Source organism: Struthio camelus, chromosome 15 (assembly GCF_040807025.1).
Source record: "Struthio camelus isolate bStrCam1 chromosome 15, bStrCam1.hap1, whole genome shotgun sequence".
In the NCBI taxonomy this organism is placed as follows: Eukaryota; Metazoa; Chordata; class Aves; order Struthioniformes; family Struthionidae; genus Struthio; species Struthio camelus.
Genome location: NC_090956.1, coordinates 17864219 through 17880063, shown reverse-complemented (window position 1 = coordinate 17880063; position 15845 = coordinate 17864219). Strand labels below are relative to the sequence as shown.

General features: G+C 48.1%; 1 protein-coding gene across 3 annotated transcripts in view; it reads left to right on the top strand.

Moving 5' to 3' along the window:
• The first annotated feature begins 3944 nt into the window (after window positions 1-3944).
• The window catches only part of XPO6 (exportin 6), a 60827-nt gene continuing 48926 nt past the window's right edge, over window positions 3945-15845 (top strand). For all 3 annotated transcript variants that reach the window (XM_068908258.1, XM_068908257.1, XM_068908256.1), the window contains exon 1: window positions 3945-4071. In XM_068908258.1, coding sequence (XP_068764359.1) covers window positions 4069-4071 — 3 coding nt within the window. In that variant the 5' untranslated portion in view covers window positions 3945-4068. The remainder of the gene's footprint in view (window positions 4072-15845) is intronic.

The following is a 15845-nucleotide window of genomic DNA, read 5'->3' as shown; positions in this document are numbered from 1 at the left end:
TCTCAGCCCCGGCCACGCGGGCTTGTTTTGTTCCAGCCTGGAAGCGGCCGCATTTCCATGGGAATTTGGGAGCCATTCCCGGGTATATAACCTGCATACGGCCTCAGGGACTTTCCAGGGGAAGAAGCTCTCCAGCTTCACTGCACCACTACTACCATTTGGAGCCTACTGTGCTCCCGGAGCGCCGGAGCTCCGCCACGGCCGCCCGGTGCAGGAGCAGGGCTAACCAGCCTCCCTTTCCCCTGCCTCTCTCTCGGTATCGCCCAGTGAGGGAAACACCCGACGAGGGCTCTCCGCCGGCTCCGTGCTTTGCAGGGTTGTGGGGGCCTTGGACCTGCTGTACTGCGCAGAGCTTGCTAAATGAGCGTGTTGCGTATTGCCCCCAGGTCACTTATGAGACGCAGGCAGGGGTTGGGGTTAGCCCTACGAAAGGAAACGTTCCCTCGCGTTTCAAAGTCGCTTTGTTGTACTCGTACAATACGGTTTAACCCGTCTCTTCCAATCCCTTTATATTAAGTAGAAGTGCGGTAAGATTCTCATTTATACATTACACTCAGAATGAGTTACAGCTCGGTTTGTGGTAGGGACAATAAAATGGAGGGAAACGTTTACCCCGCCGGATTTGAAGCAAAGTAGAGACAGCTGCTTGATTGGAATTAGGCTCAGATTCGCCCTGGAGGCAAAATCCAAACTGCAAAATTTGAACAAAGCAATTAAATGTAGTGAAAATTCGAATGCATGATTGAACAGGCTGGAATCAAGGTTGGAGCTGTGTGGCATGCTTTGATAAAATGGTTTCAAATTAAGTTCCAGTGCATTTCTATGCCTGTTTATAATAAAGATAATTAAGGGACAAACCACGCAGTAAAGAACGATTTTCGTGAATTCTGTTCCCTTGGTCTCTTGACGTAGCTGTTCAGCTCCATGGTGTTTCCCTTTCCCGCAGCTTTTTAAGACATAAGGGTACCAAGAAAAGCACAGCTTGGTGTTTTCCCCCCTCTCGGAGTACTCACGCTTGGGGCTGATTAGGGTGTGGTTGGAATCCTATCTCCTCTCTCTTTAGGAAGCAGAAAATCAAGGGAATGAAGTTAGGGGCCACAAATTAAAGCATAAGGGCTGCACTCAGTTAATGCTCGGGGTGGCGTTATCCCTTTCGTTTAACAAATGGGCTTTCCAGCAGCGGCCAGAGCCCAAAAAATGGCATGAGAGACGTAAGGGGTCTGGACACAGCAGCGTTCCTGGGACATGCTCCTCCTTATTGCTCCATCAGTGACACCGGTGAGAGCCACAGTCCTCACATCCGGTTTTCTCCAAGATCAACAACTCAAATTCCCAGGTGAGGCCTTTTATTTCCACAGCAGTGCAAGGCACAAGGATGCTTTTCTGGCCTTGGGGCAGGCTTTTCTAAACCAGGGCCAGGGGCTTGAGAAGCTCAGACCATGCCCTCAGCCCCAAATCCTGTACTGAAAAGTATTACATCCCCCTTGTATTTCCCACAGGAAACATGTGTGGGGATCATCCCTACAAACTGAAGGGCTCCTGAGGATTAGGATCTGGGGAAGGCAAATTCTGTACGTTCAGAAGCAGACTTGTCGTGATCACAGGCTGACTCCAGAACGTAGGAGCTCAGGAGAAAAGCAGCCTGTCGAGAGCCAGCCCTTCAGCACTGCGATGGAAGGTTAAACCTGGCAGCCCTCATCTCCGGGGCCGTCCGCCCTGCAGCAGGCCATGACCACGTCAGGAATAAAGAGCGCAGCAGCTCCAACCTTCCCAGGCTTTCTTCCAGCAGCAGAACAGGCAGAGCAGGTAAGCGTTCATTTTCTCCCCTTTCCAGGTCACGCTTTGTGCCCAGCTGGTTTCTCTCTTTTTTTCTCGGTCCCCACCAGCTTGTTTTGTGCTTTCGGTCCACCGAAACCCCCCTGTTCTGCTCAAGGGAGCTGGATTCGGCTCTGTTTTGTAGAACTAAATTCGCAGCCCCTGGTAAGTCCAGTGCCAGAAGAAGCGGGTTTCCATGGCCTCAAAGGTAAGGTGTGAGTAGAGCTGCAAAGGCAGCAGCTTCCTACCGGGCAGGAGGCTTTCCGAGGTCTGAAACGTACACCCCAAAGCGCATGACAACAAACAACTTGTTAGAATAACAAACTGCGATAATAAGATTATCCTTCTAATGGTCTCCATGGTAACTCGTCCTCTGAAAATGCAGCTGTGGTATCTTGAGGCAATGCTCACTGAAGGAAGCAGCAGCTTGAGGCGTTTCCAGCCTCTGTGAAAAACACGTGCAAGCAGGGCACGTAGCTCGGCTCAGCTTTGCGTTCTGGAGACGTCCGAGAGGTTTTGGAGGCTGCGCTCTGCCTGGCGGTGCGCGTGGTAATTCATCAGCATGTACCAGCAAACAGACTTATCTCATGAGCAGCTAGGCAGTGTCTTCTTGGCTGCAATCTGCCAGCCTCCCGGTGATGAGTTTTCATCTGGGTGAATAAACACACTGGTTAGGGCCCTTCCCGACACCGCTCAAAACCTTGCTCTGGAAAGCACTGGGGCACCTGAATCGGCTCCTCTCGGGGCTCAGGACTACGGCCCCTTCACGCGCTCGGGATTCATCTGCGTGGGCTCAGCGCAGAGACGCAGTCGGAGCCGGGCCGCGTGGAGAGGGTCTGCCTGGCCCGCGGACAGCAGCCGCACAAACGGGAAGGAGCGCCGGGAAGGCGATCCGGCTGAGCGGGGCGGCGGCGCTCTGCTCTGCTCCCACGCAGCCACAACTAGGAGCGTCAAAGCAGGAGAACATCTACAGCGGAAAAACATGGACTGTTCAATCATAATCTTCTTGGTAAGCCCTGCAGTTAGCTACGCTCACGCGGAGGATTTATTTTCTCTCTCTCCTGTTTTAATCCTCTAATGTAACTGCGAGCATCTGCAATATCCTGCTACGTGTATCGCTGCCCTATCAAGCTCCCAGGTTCAAAGAGCTCTTGTAAGAGCAAGCGCGACAGGGGAATTTGCAAACACTGGGAATTTCGACCTGCGTTAGCGCCGCTGGCTGTGGGCTCTGCTTGGCCCCAGCTCCTTGATTCCTCCAGGCAGCAGCTGAGGCCTGAACTTCCCTTTCTAAACCCGCGCACGGCTCTGGATGGCTGCTACGGCTTCCCCCCAGCCCACCTAAGCCTGGGGAAAACGGAGGACCCCAAAGAGCCCCAGGAGTGTATTTAAGTTGCAGGTGCCCCAGAAGAGGTTTCTGAGCTACGCTCAGCGCTCTGCAGTGTCAGGACACACGAGGGGCTTCCCCCCCCCCCCCAGTGCTGCCGGGGCCTAGGCCCCGCCGCTGCTAGGCAACGCGCGCCCGGCCCACGTGGCCGGCGCCTGGCAACGGGGCGCGCGGAGGCCCCGCCCAGAGAGTGGGCGTGGTCAGGAGGAGCACCGCCCCCCCAAGGTGGGTCCGCCCCCTCCCCGGCACACGCGGGCAAAGAGCGGGCCCAGCCTCTCCCGCTCCGCAACTTCCTGCCGGGCGGGAAGCAACCGCTGCGGCGCACGCGCAGGCGCGCTAGGGCGGGTGGAGGCGCACCTCCGGGCGAGCACCTTCCTGCCGGCGCCCCGCCCTCGCCGCGCCCTTCTCCGCCATGGCGGCGGGAGGCACGCCGCGCCCGGCTGCGCGTGCGCCCCGCGCCGCCGCCTTGGCTCCGATTGGCTGGGGCGCGGCGGCCTCTTCCGGCGGGAGGGCGGGGCGGTTGGGGGCGGGGCGGGGCAGGGCGGGGCAGGGCAGGGCAGAGCCGCCCGCCCGGTGCGAGGCGGGATGCGCCTGGCGTAGAGACCGGCCGCGCCGAGAGCCGCCCCGCCGCGCCGCCCGCCCGCCCCGCGCCCGCACCCACCCTCCTCCCTCGGCCCGCCCGCCCCGGGGCTCCCCGTCCCCGCCGGGCAGCGCAGGCCCGGCCCGGGGGCTGGGCGCCGGGCCGCTCGGCGCGGGGCCCGGGGCTGCGGCCGGCGCATGGGCGGGGAGGGCCCGCCGCCGGCCGTGACATGAGCGCAGCGCGGCGCCCTGCCTAGAGCCGCTCCGCGGGACGCGAGCCGCCCGCAGCCATGGTGAGTGCGAGCGGGGCCGCCGCCGCCGGGGCGCCCGCCAGGCCCGGCCCAGCCCGGCCCGACCCGGCGGCGGGGCCTGCGGCCTGCCCCGAGCCCGGCGGCCCGCGGGGCCTGCAGCCGGCCGTCCCGGGGCGGCGGGCAGGCAGGAGTTCTCGCTGGGCGAGTGGCTGTTCTCCACGGCGGGCGGGCGGGCGGGCGTTCCCTCTGATGACAGCCCTGCGTTTGCACTGTTCTTTTTCAGTTTAGCCTTGGAGAAGCTGGGGGAGCGACCGGGGTTGTTTTCGGTACAGAGCGTTATTTAATACGTCTGCCGGTGCTAGTCTTCCGTCGTCTTTGAGCAGTGGTAACCTTACTTGCTTGCAATGCTGTTGAGATTTATAGAACTGAGAGATGGGGCCTACTTTGATTTGCACAATCGTTGTTCTTGGTGACAAGCAAGAAAAGGCATCTTTGATCCTTTGGGCGCTCTTGCAGTCCGGCTTGCAGGGCTGGTAGGTGGAAATTTGTCTTCAGTGTGTTGCGTTGCTGCTCGCTATCGCAGTACTGAGTGCCCGCAGTGGTATGCTAAGTAACGATCATCATCCTTGGTTTTTCTTTCCTCTCCCTACCTGGAGACATGGAGTCCTGTGTGTAGACTCCTTAGTACGAGGTTTATTGAATTGGCACTGGGAAGCCCAAGGAGCGTACGTCTCAGCTGATGGGTAAGTAGGGGAGTTTGTTCAGCAGCATTGGATCTGCTCGTGGAAAGCTGTCTCCTATCCTAGCAGCGCTGTGTTGCTATTGGGAGTGCCAGTGGGTGAAGGCAGTCGTTAGCAGTCTAGTTGTCACCCACTTCCCATCTTAAACCCTTTTAGACAATGAGGGATCAGGCCCTGCAGTCCTCTCAGCAAACTGGGATCCTGACTTGTAGTCGCAAACTCCTTCACTAAGGAGACAAGAAAACGTCAGCACGTTACTTAATGTGTTTCTGGTACCCTTGCGTTATTGCTAGTTTACTGAAACCTTACTCTTGGTAGCCTGTCCAACTTGAGTTTCCTTAGTCCTTTTGAGATGCTTTGGTGCTCCATACCATTTCTGCTGGAGTGGGATACAACATCCCTGAAAAGTGTGAATAGCAGACTGTTACTCCAAATGTAGTTCTGCACACATTACTTGATCACTTGGAGGGACGTATCTGCCTACTAGGAATGGACTCCTGACCTGTCTGCCAAATGTCATAGGTTTTTTTTCTGAATTTAGCTTCAGCAAAAGCTTGAGGGAAAGGAAATCTTATTAGTGCCCCGCTTCAAGAAGCTGAATAAATATTATGGTTGAATTTTAAGAATTTGATAGAACTGTTGTATATAGCAAACCGTAATTATGCATGTAGAACAAAGTAATCAACTTTTGTGCTTCAAGGTGTATACTAACTATTGCAAATGGCAAAAGGAATTATTAATTCTTTCCTTGCCTGTAAATAGACATGCACGTTTGGCCTGATAAATTACAGCTTTTTTTCTTTTGAACACCAAATATTTGGTTCACCTGAAAGCCAAGTACGGGATATGAACGTTGAGCAACAGTCAGTGGGCTATGCTGCAGAACTTATTGCTGTAACTCTTCACGTGACTGATGTGCAAGATTTTCCTTATGTTTTGATTTCCTCGAATATTGCAAATGGGCATATTCTTCCACTAATGCACCCTCCTTCCAGGAAACAGTTGAAAGAGTCTGAAGGTGAGATCCTATAAGGCATAGGGGGAGCAGGAAAACGTGATTAAAGCCAAAACATGGACTTGGGCAGGATAATTTCATTAGCTGAAGTGGGTTGAAGCTGAAGGGTATAAAGAACAGAACCAGTGATGAGTTAGAGCTGTCTCTCTGAACTGGGGAGGAATGATGAGAACAGCACAGTATAAAGTCAGTAAAAGAGCACTTACCAGAGGCAGCAGGGTAAACGGAAGTGATACGCAGTACACTCAAAAATCCTATCCCAATGTCATAAGCAAGTGCAAATTTAGTGTGCTTGGATTCCACAAACAATCTCATGCCACCAGTGAAAAGCTTTTTAGTGTCATGGGAAACTTGAATCCACAAGCAATTATTCTTTTGCTTTTTGAAGTGTTAAAAATTCTTCAGCAGTTCTACTAAATCGAGCTTTGTGCGCGTAAGGCTGCGTGTGGCTATCCTTGTGAGCTTGTGACGTGCCAGACTACTAGTGCGAACTGTGCATCTGGTAAGCAATTTTTGAGCAGCATCCAGCTTGAGGTTTTCTATGGAACGATGTGCATCAACGTTGGCGATATCTTGATATCTCTGTGGGGGGAGGGGGGGAAGGTGGTTAGAATATGATCTTTGCAAATGGATTTCTTTGGAGGCAAGTTAACCTTTAAACACAGAACAACTAGCTCCGTCTTACGTACTCAGATGGCACTTCAAATGTTCATCTTCTGTTCATCTTCACCATTTGGTGATTTTTTTTTTTTTTAAGCAAAAAGCTTCAAAATACATGTTTTTCATAGGACTAGTGCTTGAATGCTTTTGTTTTTGCATCCAAGCCACGTCTTTTGTCACTGGTTCTTCCACCTTTGTTCTGCTTCATTAGAAAAGTTGATTCATCTCTGAACTAGTCAGAGATCATTTATAGAAAATATCATGGGCTCTGCGTTGCAGAGCTAATGCATTCTTCTGTTATCTGGGATTTGTAACCCACCAGCTACAAAAGAACAGCTTAGGAAAAGAGATTTCTTCCAGGAAGTGCTATTTGCTCAGGTATCTGTCTTTAAAGACATCATACAAAGTCAACTCTCCAGTTGGAGGACTGCAAGCAGACTTCTCAAACGTACTGGCTTTACCTACAAAACAAGGTGCTCTTTCATGGCATTGTTGGTCTCATAAGCCTGTACGAAAGTGGGAAGCATACAGCAGAAGCAGCAGCAAGAGCATCCAAAAAAGCCTGTTTCTCTGTTCTGCATGAAGTAAATATATTTGTAAAAATGGAAGTAGGCAGTGGGCGTGTGTAGCTTGAAGCTTTTCCTAAGTTTTCCACAGCAGCATCCTAGCTTTTATGTTATAGCTCCCGTAATTCCCTTACAAATTTATTTTTGTAGCAGTGAAGTGCTGTCGTTTTCTTACACGTAAAGCTTCCTATGCAGAACTGACGTCCTCATTTGTGAGGCTGCATTGAGGCCTGCTCTAAAGGTGGCAGAAAAGAGCACGGCGCAGCTTGTTGCTCTCGCAGCCCCCTCTGTCTTGGCTGTCCCACCCCGCTACAGCCGTGTACGCTATGTTGTTTGGTCTGCCGCTGCCTGGGAGTGGAGCAGCTGAGCTATGGGGATGTTTTACGCTTTCTTCTCCGTGTCTTGCTGTGATAAAGGTGCCTGTCGCAGAGCGCCCTGCCATTGCCGTGGCAGGCAGGAAGTGCTAGCGCATGACGGGATTGCCTCTGCTTCAAGGGGAGGCTTGCAAGGAGAGAGTCAGAGAGCTGGAGCATATCATCCCCTCCCACCGGCAACTCTGCGTGCTCCGAAGTTGCTGCCTGATGTGCAACACCAGAACTAGACTATTGTGGTGTAGTAGTCCAGGTTCTGTCAGCTTCCTGCGTATCCCTTAAAATACATAGTTTAAAAATAAAAGTAAACCTTTTGTAAAACCCTCTGACTCGCTCTACTGAGTAGAGAACAGAATAGGAACTTCTAAGCCCTAGCCTCAGCCCTAACATCTGGCTTCCTTTTTTGGCCTTTCAGTCAAATAACTTTTTGTGCCCCTGTGGAGTATTATCCCCATTTTATTAAATCATAAAATGAAAGCTAAGGCTTAAAGCCTGGGAACGGTTTCGCATACTTATTAAGTTTTGCGGGAAAGCTTCTTCATAACTGCAGACTATAGCATTATGTGGTACATGGCCAAGTGACCAATTGTCTTTGTTGCAACACCAGCCTTTGCCACTGTTGTCTGCCCAAGGTGGCTGTGTATGAATAGTAAACCTGTAGGTCAATTTTGGCAAAGTTTGGCAAAGAGGGAAGGAGAATCACAACGGAGCTCGTAGCTGAAAACTAGTGTTACGTGTGGCTATTGAGGGTATTTCTCCCATAATGAAAGCTGTTTCTCTGAAGAATATAGCGACCTTAGTAGAATGGATGTACATAATACCTCTCGGTATCTATAACAATTATATCACGTATGGCACATTTCAAAGACCTGAGTGACGAAATGTAGGCTGCATTGCCTCCAGTCACACTAAAAGGTGTTAGGGCAAAATTGTTCGGCTCTAATTTGCCTCAAAATCCACTGAAGTATCTTGAAAAACCTCTTCCCGCTAGATACTGTCGGTGGTAATGCACTGATGGACGAGTGCTGGTTGTTAGGATTATTTTAGCAGGAACATGTTAACACCTGGCATGTATAATGAAGTTCATGCAGGAACTCGGCACTAGGAAGAGATTGCTCACTACTTAAAAGCTTTTATGAATTTATATTCTATTTTATTATTTTAATGCATGGTGTTAGGTGTTACCATTTGTCTCATTAATAGCTTGAACGTGAGGTCAAGGACAAGGTGCTGCTGTTAATTTTGTAATGGATATAGGTATCTGCGAAATGAAAGATGTAGTTTTTACATGTATCGACTGATGTCTTTCAGGTAGAATAATACATCTTAAAATCCTTCCAAATCATCCTTTATCAGTCAGCAGATATTCTCTTTTACTACCTGTATTTGTATTCAGGTCCCTGCTGCCTTGGCCTCCCGTGTATCCCAGCTGTTAACACAAGCTTTCTACTTTTTGAGAGGAAATTAAGTTGTTTTCCAGGTTCATCCTGCCAAAATAAAATGCTTAGAAAGCCAGTTATGATAATGTGTACCGGTTCTGTTGTAAAGGTTTGGTAGAGAAAAAGTAATTTTTTTTTTTTTCAATGTGCGAGTGATACTGTTCAAGAAGTTGCTCATTCATCCATGTAGCCTGTTTCTCTCCGCAAGCGTGCGGTCAGAAATTGAGCAGCTCCTCTGGTGAGAGGTTCTGTCCTCGGGAAAAGCGCGGCAGCTTTTCCACGCTGAGAGCCCGGGCACAAGAGCACGTGAGCTTTATGAAAGGGGGATTCCACTGTGAGGCAACTTCTTTCCAGCCTTTTTCCTTGCTTTTGATTCCTATTTATAAGCAGACTAGAGAGTTTTCACTCCACCTGAAGTGTTTCAGAGCCTATTTTTAGCAGCTTCAGAAATTCTTTTCCTTTTTTTTTCTCCTGATCTTCCCTGATCACCTTCTCACAGGGCTTGCATCCAGAATTACTTTTTTTTTTTTTTGCAATTTTCCAGTGCTTTCCATTTATGCTCTAAATTATCTTTTGATTTGTTTCAGCATCTCCAAATTTGTGGCTGGGTCTGCAAGTCTGTGTCTGTTTTTAGTTGTTTTTAGTAGCTTGATTTAATATTTCATTAAAGCTTTAATTGCAAGATGAATTTCATCTTGAGGGATTTTTTTTTTCCCTCTTTTTGAGAAAGGCACGTAGTTGTCTGTTTTGTATACTGGCTTGTCAGGAAGCCGAAGTCAGTGTTGAACACGTGGACGCTGCCCTCTAGAAGAAAGATCTTTTTTTTCCCCTTTTCCTAATGGGAGATAACTTTGGAAATTCTACATTGTGCATGGTTTATTCTCTCTGTGCGGTGCAAACAGTGATTCCTCCTGCACTGCAGTATGGATAGTCCTTTTCTTTTAGGTTGAGGGCAGTTTATTCCACTGAAGTTTGTCCCAAAGGCTGCTTGTGTGTCTGGGATGGTGGCTGGTTTCGAAGAACAGCGTGTTTAAAATAAAGGTCTGCCTCTAAAGAGAGTTCCCCTGTCGTCAAATTCGGCCCCCTCCTCATCGCTCAGTTCCTTTGCTTTGGGAAGGACGACTCTTATTTTCTACAGCTGCTCAAGTTTCTTTTTGCAAGTGTGAAAAAAAGGAAAGAGGAGGAAGACGCAATCTGTAGCCAGTGATCTCTGAAGTGCAAGAGGAGGTGGGCGCTCAGCAGCGAGGGGTCCCCGGCTCCAGCCGGTCCCCGAGGCTAGGGGTGCGCCCGCCTCCCTCCGCTCCCGCGGGCAAGCTGGGACACCAGGAGCAGTATAGCTGGTGTCTTGCTCTGGGGGCAAAATCAACCGAAGAAAATGCTGCTTTACAGAAGCTCACCACAAAGTTTCAGCTGCTGCTTCTAGTTTCCTGCTGGCAGGGTGTGATGAAGGGCCTGGGTCGTGCAGACCTGGGCCGAGCTGAGCGCTGGCCCTGCGGACCCCGGCGTGCGAAGGGTGGCCCTGCCCTGGGGCTGTGCGTGACAGTTCCCCTATAGCTGCAGGAGACGCAGGGCCAGGGCTGGCTGCTGTTGTGAAACACCCCCGAGAACAGAAGCATTGCAGATACCAACAGTTTGTTGTTGTTTAAGTGGACGAGACGTTTTTCCTGAATGTGCAGTTTTTTGGGAACATTTTAAAAAAAGCTCTTGAGTTATTTCATTGGTAAGCGTTATCCACATTAATTTCATTGTACACTCTTCAGTGCCCGGCTCAGGTTTTAATGCTCTTGCCAGGAGTGAAGCTTAAAACATTGCAGTTTTTCTTTCTCACTTTGACAGAGAGGTGGGTATGTTACAAAATATGCCCTTTTTGAATACTACAGTCACACCTCCTTGGCAGTGAGGTCTGGCCAGCGTGCTGTATTGGGCAAGGTGTGATCCTTGCCCCAAGACCTATAGCCCAAACCTCGCGTTGATGCCGCTCTGCGTAGTCTGGTGTTGGGAGAGCTCATCCCTAAAGTAACAGGCTTAACCCCTAGCAGGAGTGGATGTCAAAGAGCTCCCTGGGAAATACGCAGCTGGGATTTCTTCAGTGCACTTAAAATCTCAGTGAGGTTTGCCTTTTTGTAGCTTGAACGGCATCTAAAGAGAAGTGCCTTTTTACAAATATGCTGAATAATTGTGGTGTTCTTGCATTCATTTTCTTTGCTGGTTGTAACACTAATGATTAATATTCATGTGTGCATATGTTTTAAAGACTCCTTAAGTCAGGATTACAACCAGATGCAAATCAAAGTACTTGTTTGTGTATTACTGAGAGTTGTTTGTAGGTTCAGATAAATAAGGGTTTATATTTGCAGTCTTGCAGGGAGTGAAGTATTTGAGAAATGTTTTTGAAAATCTGTTAATGCAGCTTGGACAGTTTAGCACTGATATGCAAGCATGCCAGGATTACAGCTCCTACCACATACATCTCTTACTCTTTGCCGTTCTCCTCTCTGGTCGAAGGACCTACCAAGCTGGAACACCTCATGAGGAAAAAAGTTTTTGAGCATTTTTAAGTGTCAAATGTCCATCCATAAGAGCAAGAAGAATGGTGTTCTTTGTAATAAAACTCGGTTAAAACTTTTTTTTTAAACCAAACATTAGCTGAAAAAGCTCTAATTTCATAAGGTTTCTTTTGTGAGTTCATCTTGCATGCTACTGCTCTGCCCTGTTCATATGTTATTCTGGACCATGTGAGCAAGAAGATTTAACCCTTTTTCTCGGTACTTTGTAGCGGTTTATATTCCGCAGAGCTCTCCCACCACACACACTTGTAGGCAAAATACGACGATCTTGGAAACTTTTTCCAGCCTGCCTTTTTAACCTAAAATTGCAGTGGAGGTGTGCTCTCGGGATGAATGATAAGCTGTGTGTGTGTGTTTGGGCCAGGCCTAGGATCTTGCTTGTGCGAGCCTACATTGCCTTATGCAGATAAAAAGGATAGTAGATAAAAATCACTTCATTTTTACAATGTAACTATTATCTCAAACTTCAGTGTGGCCCTTCCTATGCTCGCAGAAGAAAAAGGACAGGATCTTCTGCCAAGATGTTGCAGGTTCATTTTAGGTGTGGCACGTTTTGGGGAAGCCAGCCGAGGGAGGATGTGAGGTGACAGGACAGGCTGTAATGCTAAGATTGCAAAAGCGTTCAACGTAGAGACGTGAATTTCTAGACTTTGCTGGAAGATTTTAAGTTACTTGCGTGTACTGGGAGAGAGCTAGAGCCATCCCGTGGTCTTTCAGCATCCATGAATCGGCAGGTGCACAGTTGACCGCTCGTGGCAAATTTGTAACCCGATTCATTGCCTGTTTGTCTGAAAAGCATACGGTGACTTTTGTGGATTGTTTTGCTTTTCTGATGAATAAATTTTCATTCTGGGTGTTACCAGTGATGACTTAAAAATTGATGGGCAGCCACTGATCGCTGCCTGAACCAGGAAAATCAATCTGTAGTCGAATTGCTGAATTTAAGTCGTAATCCAGTCCAAAAAGCAAATCAAAAAGCGATTCTTGTACTATAGCAGCGTACAGTTTTATGATACAGAATATAGACCTTAGTAGTCTGCTTTGGACACCTCTGCACGTCATGCCTGTACACTGTTCTTGTGCCAGCTGCTTGTTTGGAGAAACAGTGCGTTGCTGAGTCTTTTGTAGCAGCTAAACCGCAGTAAATCAATCGGCAAGCCATGGGCACGTGAGGAGCCAGCCTTGCCCAGCCTGCGTGGCCTGAACATCACAACTTGTCTGGGGCTGCTCCAGTGCTCTTTCTCAGCACGAGCACGGCTTATAAGCCTTGTGTATATTTAAAAAAAAAAAGGGGGGGGGGCAAAAAGTCTTGCTTTGCCTATGCCGGCTTGCTATGAATATTTTATTAACCTCGTTTGGTGGGTTTCCGAAAGATCTTGTAGATCGTGAATTTTAGTGCTTTATGGTTGCTGTGTTTCCACAGAATGAATATCTCTTGTAAACAAAAAGGAAGCGTGCAAAGGTTGGTGGAGGACAACGCACTTCCCCCAACACGTCTGGGTTGATTATATCAATTGAGTTATCGGTTTAGGTAGAATCTGGCCCAGACACTTGAGCCTGTTTATGAAAAGTCAGCCTTAAAACCTGAAGCCTGGTTAGCTGGGCCTGCCTGTACAAGAAGATTTAAGAAATACAGTTCTTCTAAAAGCCGCTTGATCGCTTGTATAGCGGACAATGTTTATCCTTATCCTGTTCAAGCAATCAGATTAGCACTCTTGATTCTCTGTAGCATATTCTATGCAGCAGTGTTCAGCCTATGGTCGCTTTTAGTCCTTAGCTGATATTTAAATAAAATATGTTGCTTCCATGAAGTGCAATCTGGGATTTCTGAAATGACGAGTTGTGCCAGGCAGAGAGCCCTTCAGCAGCTCTTGTTGGTCATCTGCCTCGTCCCAGCAAAGGGCCGTGCGTGAGGCTAGCTGATTTGCTCTCTGTCTTTACTCCTCCATCTATTTATTTGAGGTAGAGCAGTAATTCATGACTTCTATGGTAGATTTTATTTTAGCTTAAATTGTGGCATAACAGAAATGAGTTTGCAAAACAGCTGTCTAATTAGTGAATTGCTAAAGTTGTGATTGTTAAAATGAATGAGACGGATGACCAGAGCGTATTCTGCAGCCAGACAACCTCTCTTGAAATGGCACCAGGAGCCTGAACTGTTCTCACAGCACAGAATGAGGCTTAGTCTAGTTTCAGTTCATTAAACCACAAAAACATGTCTGAAAAGTGACAAGGAAATTGAGAGTAAAGCTTGAGCACGCTTTATCATCAGCAACGTGCTGCAGGGGAGCACGTGTGTTACAGGGTCTGTGCGCTGTTTCCTATTTGAAGATTTCTGCTTCGGCCTCATAGTTATGTTGTGCTGTTAAGGAGATAATTTTGAAATGCCAGACTGCGGTTGCAAACCGCTCATTTTACTTCTAAAATTTTTAGTCGGAAAATGCTTAAATGTAATAAGTAATACTGCCGTTGACCTGCAGAGCTCTGCCTCTGGATAGCGTGCCTGCATCCTTTCTAGACGATGCGTTGGATGGGGTTTTTTTTAAGTAACTTTGTTTTTTTAAACACTTCATAATTCTGCTGTTGTTGCTAAAATAATAGTGTGCTTCAGTTCTGTCGTGAACTTCGCTGCACCTGGTGAACCAGAACTGCTCAGGGAGTCACTGAAGTAGCGATAATCTCTGCTTTGCCTGTGATTGCAAAAGGAAGGCTCTTGTGACCCGCACAAGGAGGCTCGCGGCGGCCCACATCTTTCAGTGAGTGTAATCGCTACTTTGGGCGTTCGCTGTCTTGTTATCTTAGGGCTTGGGCAGGGAGGGTCTCTGAAAGACATCCTACTAATTCTAAAAGTAAATAATTTGTATGGTACTTTAGTACACATGCGTGCACGTTAGGTATGTGTATAATTAAATTAGTCTCAATTGAATGTCCTTGGAAATGATCTACAACACTGTAAAACAATTATAAAATCCAATACGGAAGAAAATACAGCTGTTAAAGCGTGAGAGCTTGGGGTTGTAAGTGCGTAGTTTATACAATAAAGTAACTGCACAAAGTTGGAAGCAGAAGCTTCCAAGGTGGGAAAGGATGGGACAGCGTAGTGTAGTAGGGGGAGCAAGAGCAGGATGATGCTGAGTTACTGTGTATGAGCAGTTGCTTTATTATTATTATTCTTCCCTATCCATTGGCTTACTGGTAGCATTACAGAAATTTCCTGCTGGCCGCACTTAAAGCCAGTGGGTAGTAGCTTCACATTTTGTGTGCTCCCGCAGTCCCTTTTTGCTCGGAAGAGCTGCCCCTGTCACAAGCGCGAGCTGGAAGATGTGGCCGGTGCTTGCTTTAGCAAGGCTGGGTAGGGCGTGATAAGATCCAAACCTCGATAACCAGGAGGAGGCCACGTTGCGAAGGGCTGTGTGCGGCTTGCACTGGTGATGGCAGGAGACGTGGGGGCGTGGGAAGGGGAAATAGAAGCAGACTCAAAATATTAGGAGGCCAGAAGGGTGCTGGGCTGGTTAGATATCCATGTTTTGTATTAATTTACAGTGTAGGGAGGCTTTATGGGCTGGAAAGTGTTAGCTAGCTAAGATGTCAGCCAAGTGCTTTTTACGCTGAAGACCTCCTTCAACAGTGCAGGTATTGAAGGGAGGATGGAACAAGAGTGGGTGTCTGAATTCAAAACGTGACGGGGGTGCAGAAGGGTGATGAATAGCAGCTCCTTCCCGGAAAGCGTCTCTCCTCTTTAAATAAAGAGGAGAGGCATTGCGATGGGCTGCAGAGAAGCAGCTGCAGAGAGGGCTTCTGGGTGTTCAGCGCTGCAAGCGTCGTGCTGCCTGCTGCTGAATGAGATCTCCGAAGTTCAGCTTGGGTTGGGTAAAACCCATTTTTCAGTGTCAGAAGAAAGTGTTGCAGTGCTGCATGCAGGATAGTTGCAGTCACTGTGTGACATTAGCTGCAGTTAGCATCTTGGGGAAAAAAAAAAATGTAGAGGGCTTACCTTCAATTGTCTGAGAGCTATATCTATCTCCAAACATCTTTTTAAAAAAAAAAAAAAAAAAGCCAGCAACAGACATAATCTGCCCCCTCCCTTACAGTTATCATCAGCATGAGATGCCATATTTAGAGCATCATTTGTAAGATCAATACTCTACTGAGCTGCTAATAGCAAACTTTAAAAGGTTAACAGCTTGTGTTTTTATGGAAAGCCATTAGAGAAAAGCTTTCCCCCAAAAGAAAGAATCACTTTCCTTTTAAAAGGAAAGCATTTACTTATGGAAGTAAAACCCGACTGAATCTCTCATTCTCATATTTTGGAATTGTCTGAAACTTATGACAATCCTAGTTTGTAGGTTTGATCTTTAGAGAACATAAAATGAAGGAAGACGATGGCAAATCAACGGAGAGAGCTCTTGTGAAGAAAATTTAAATAGCTTTATAAAGCACTTTCATATTTTCCAGAAA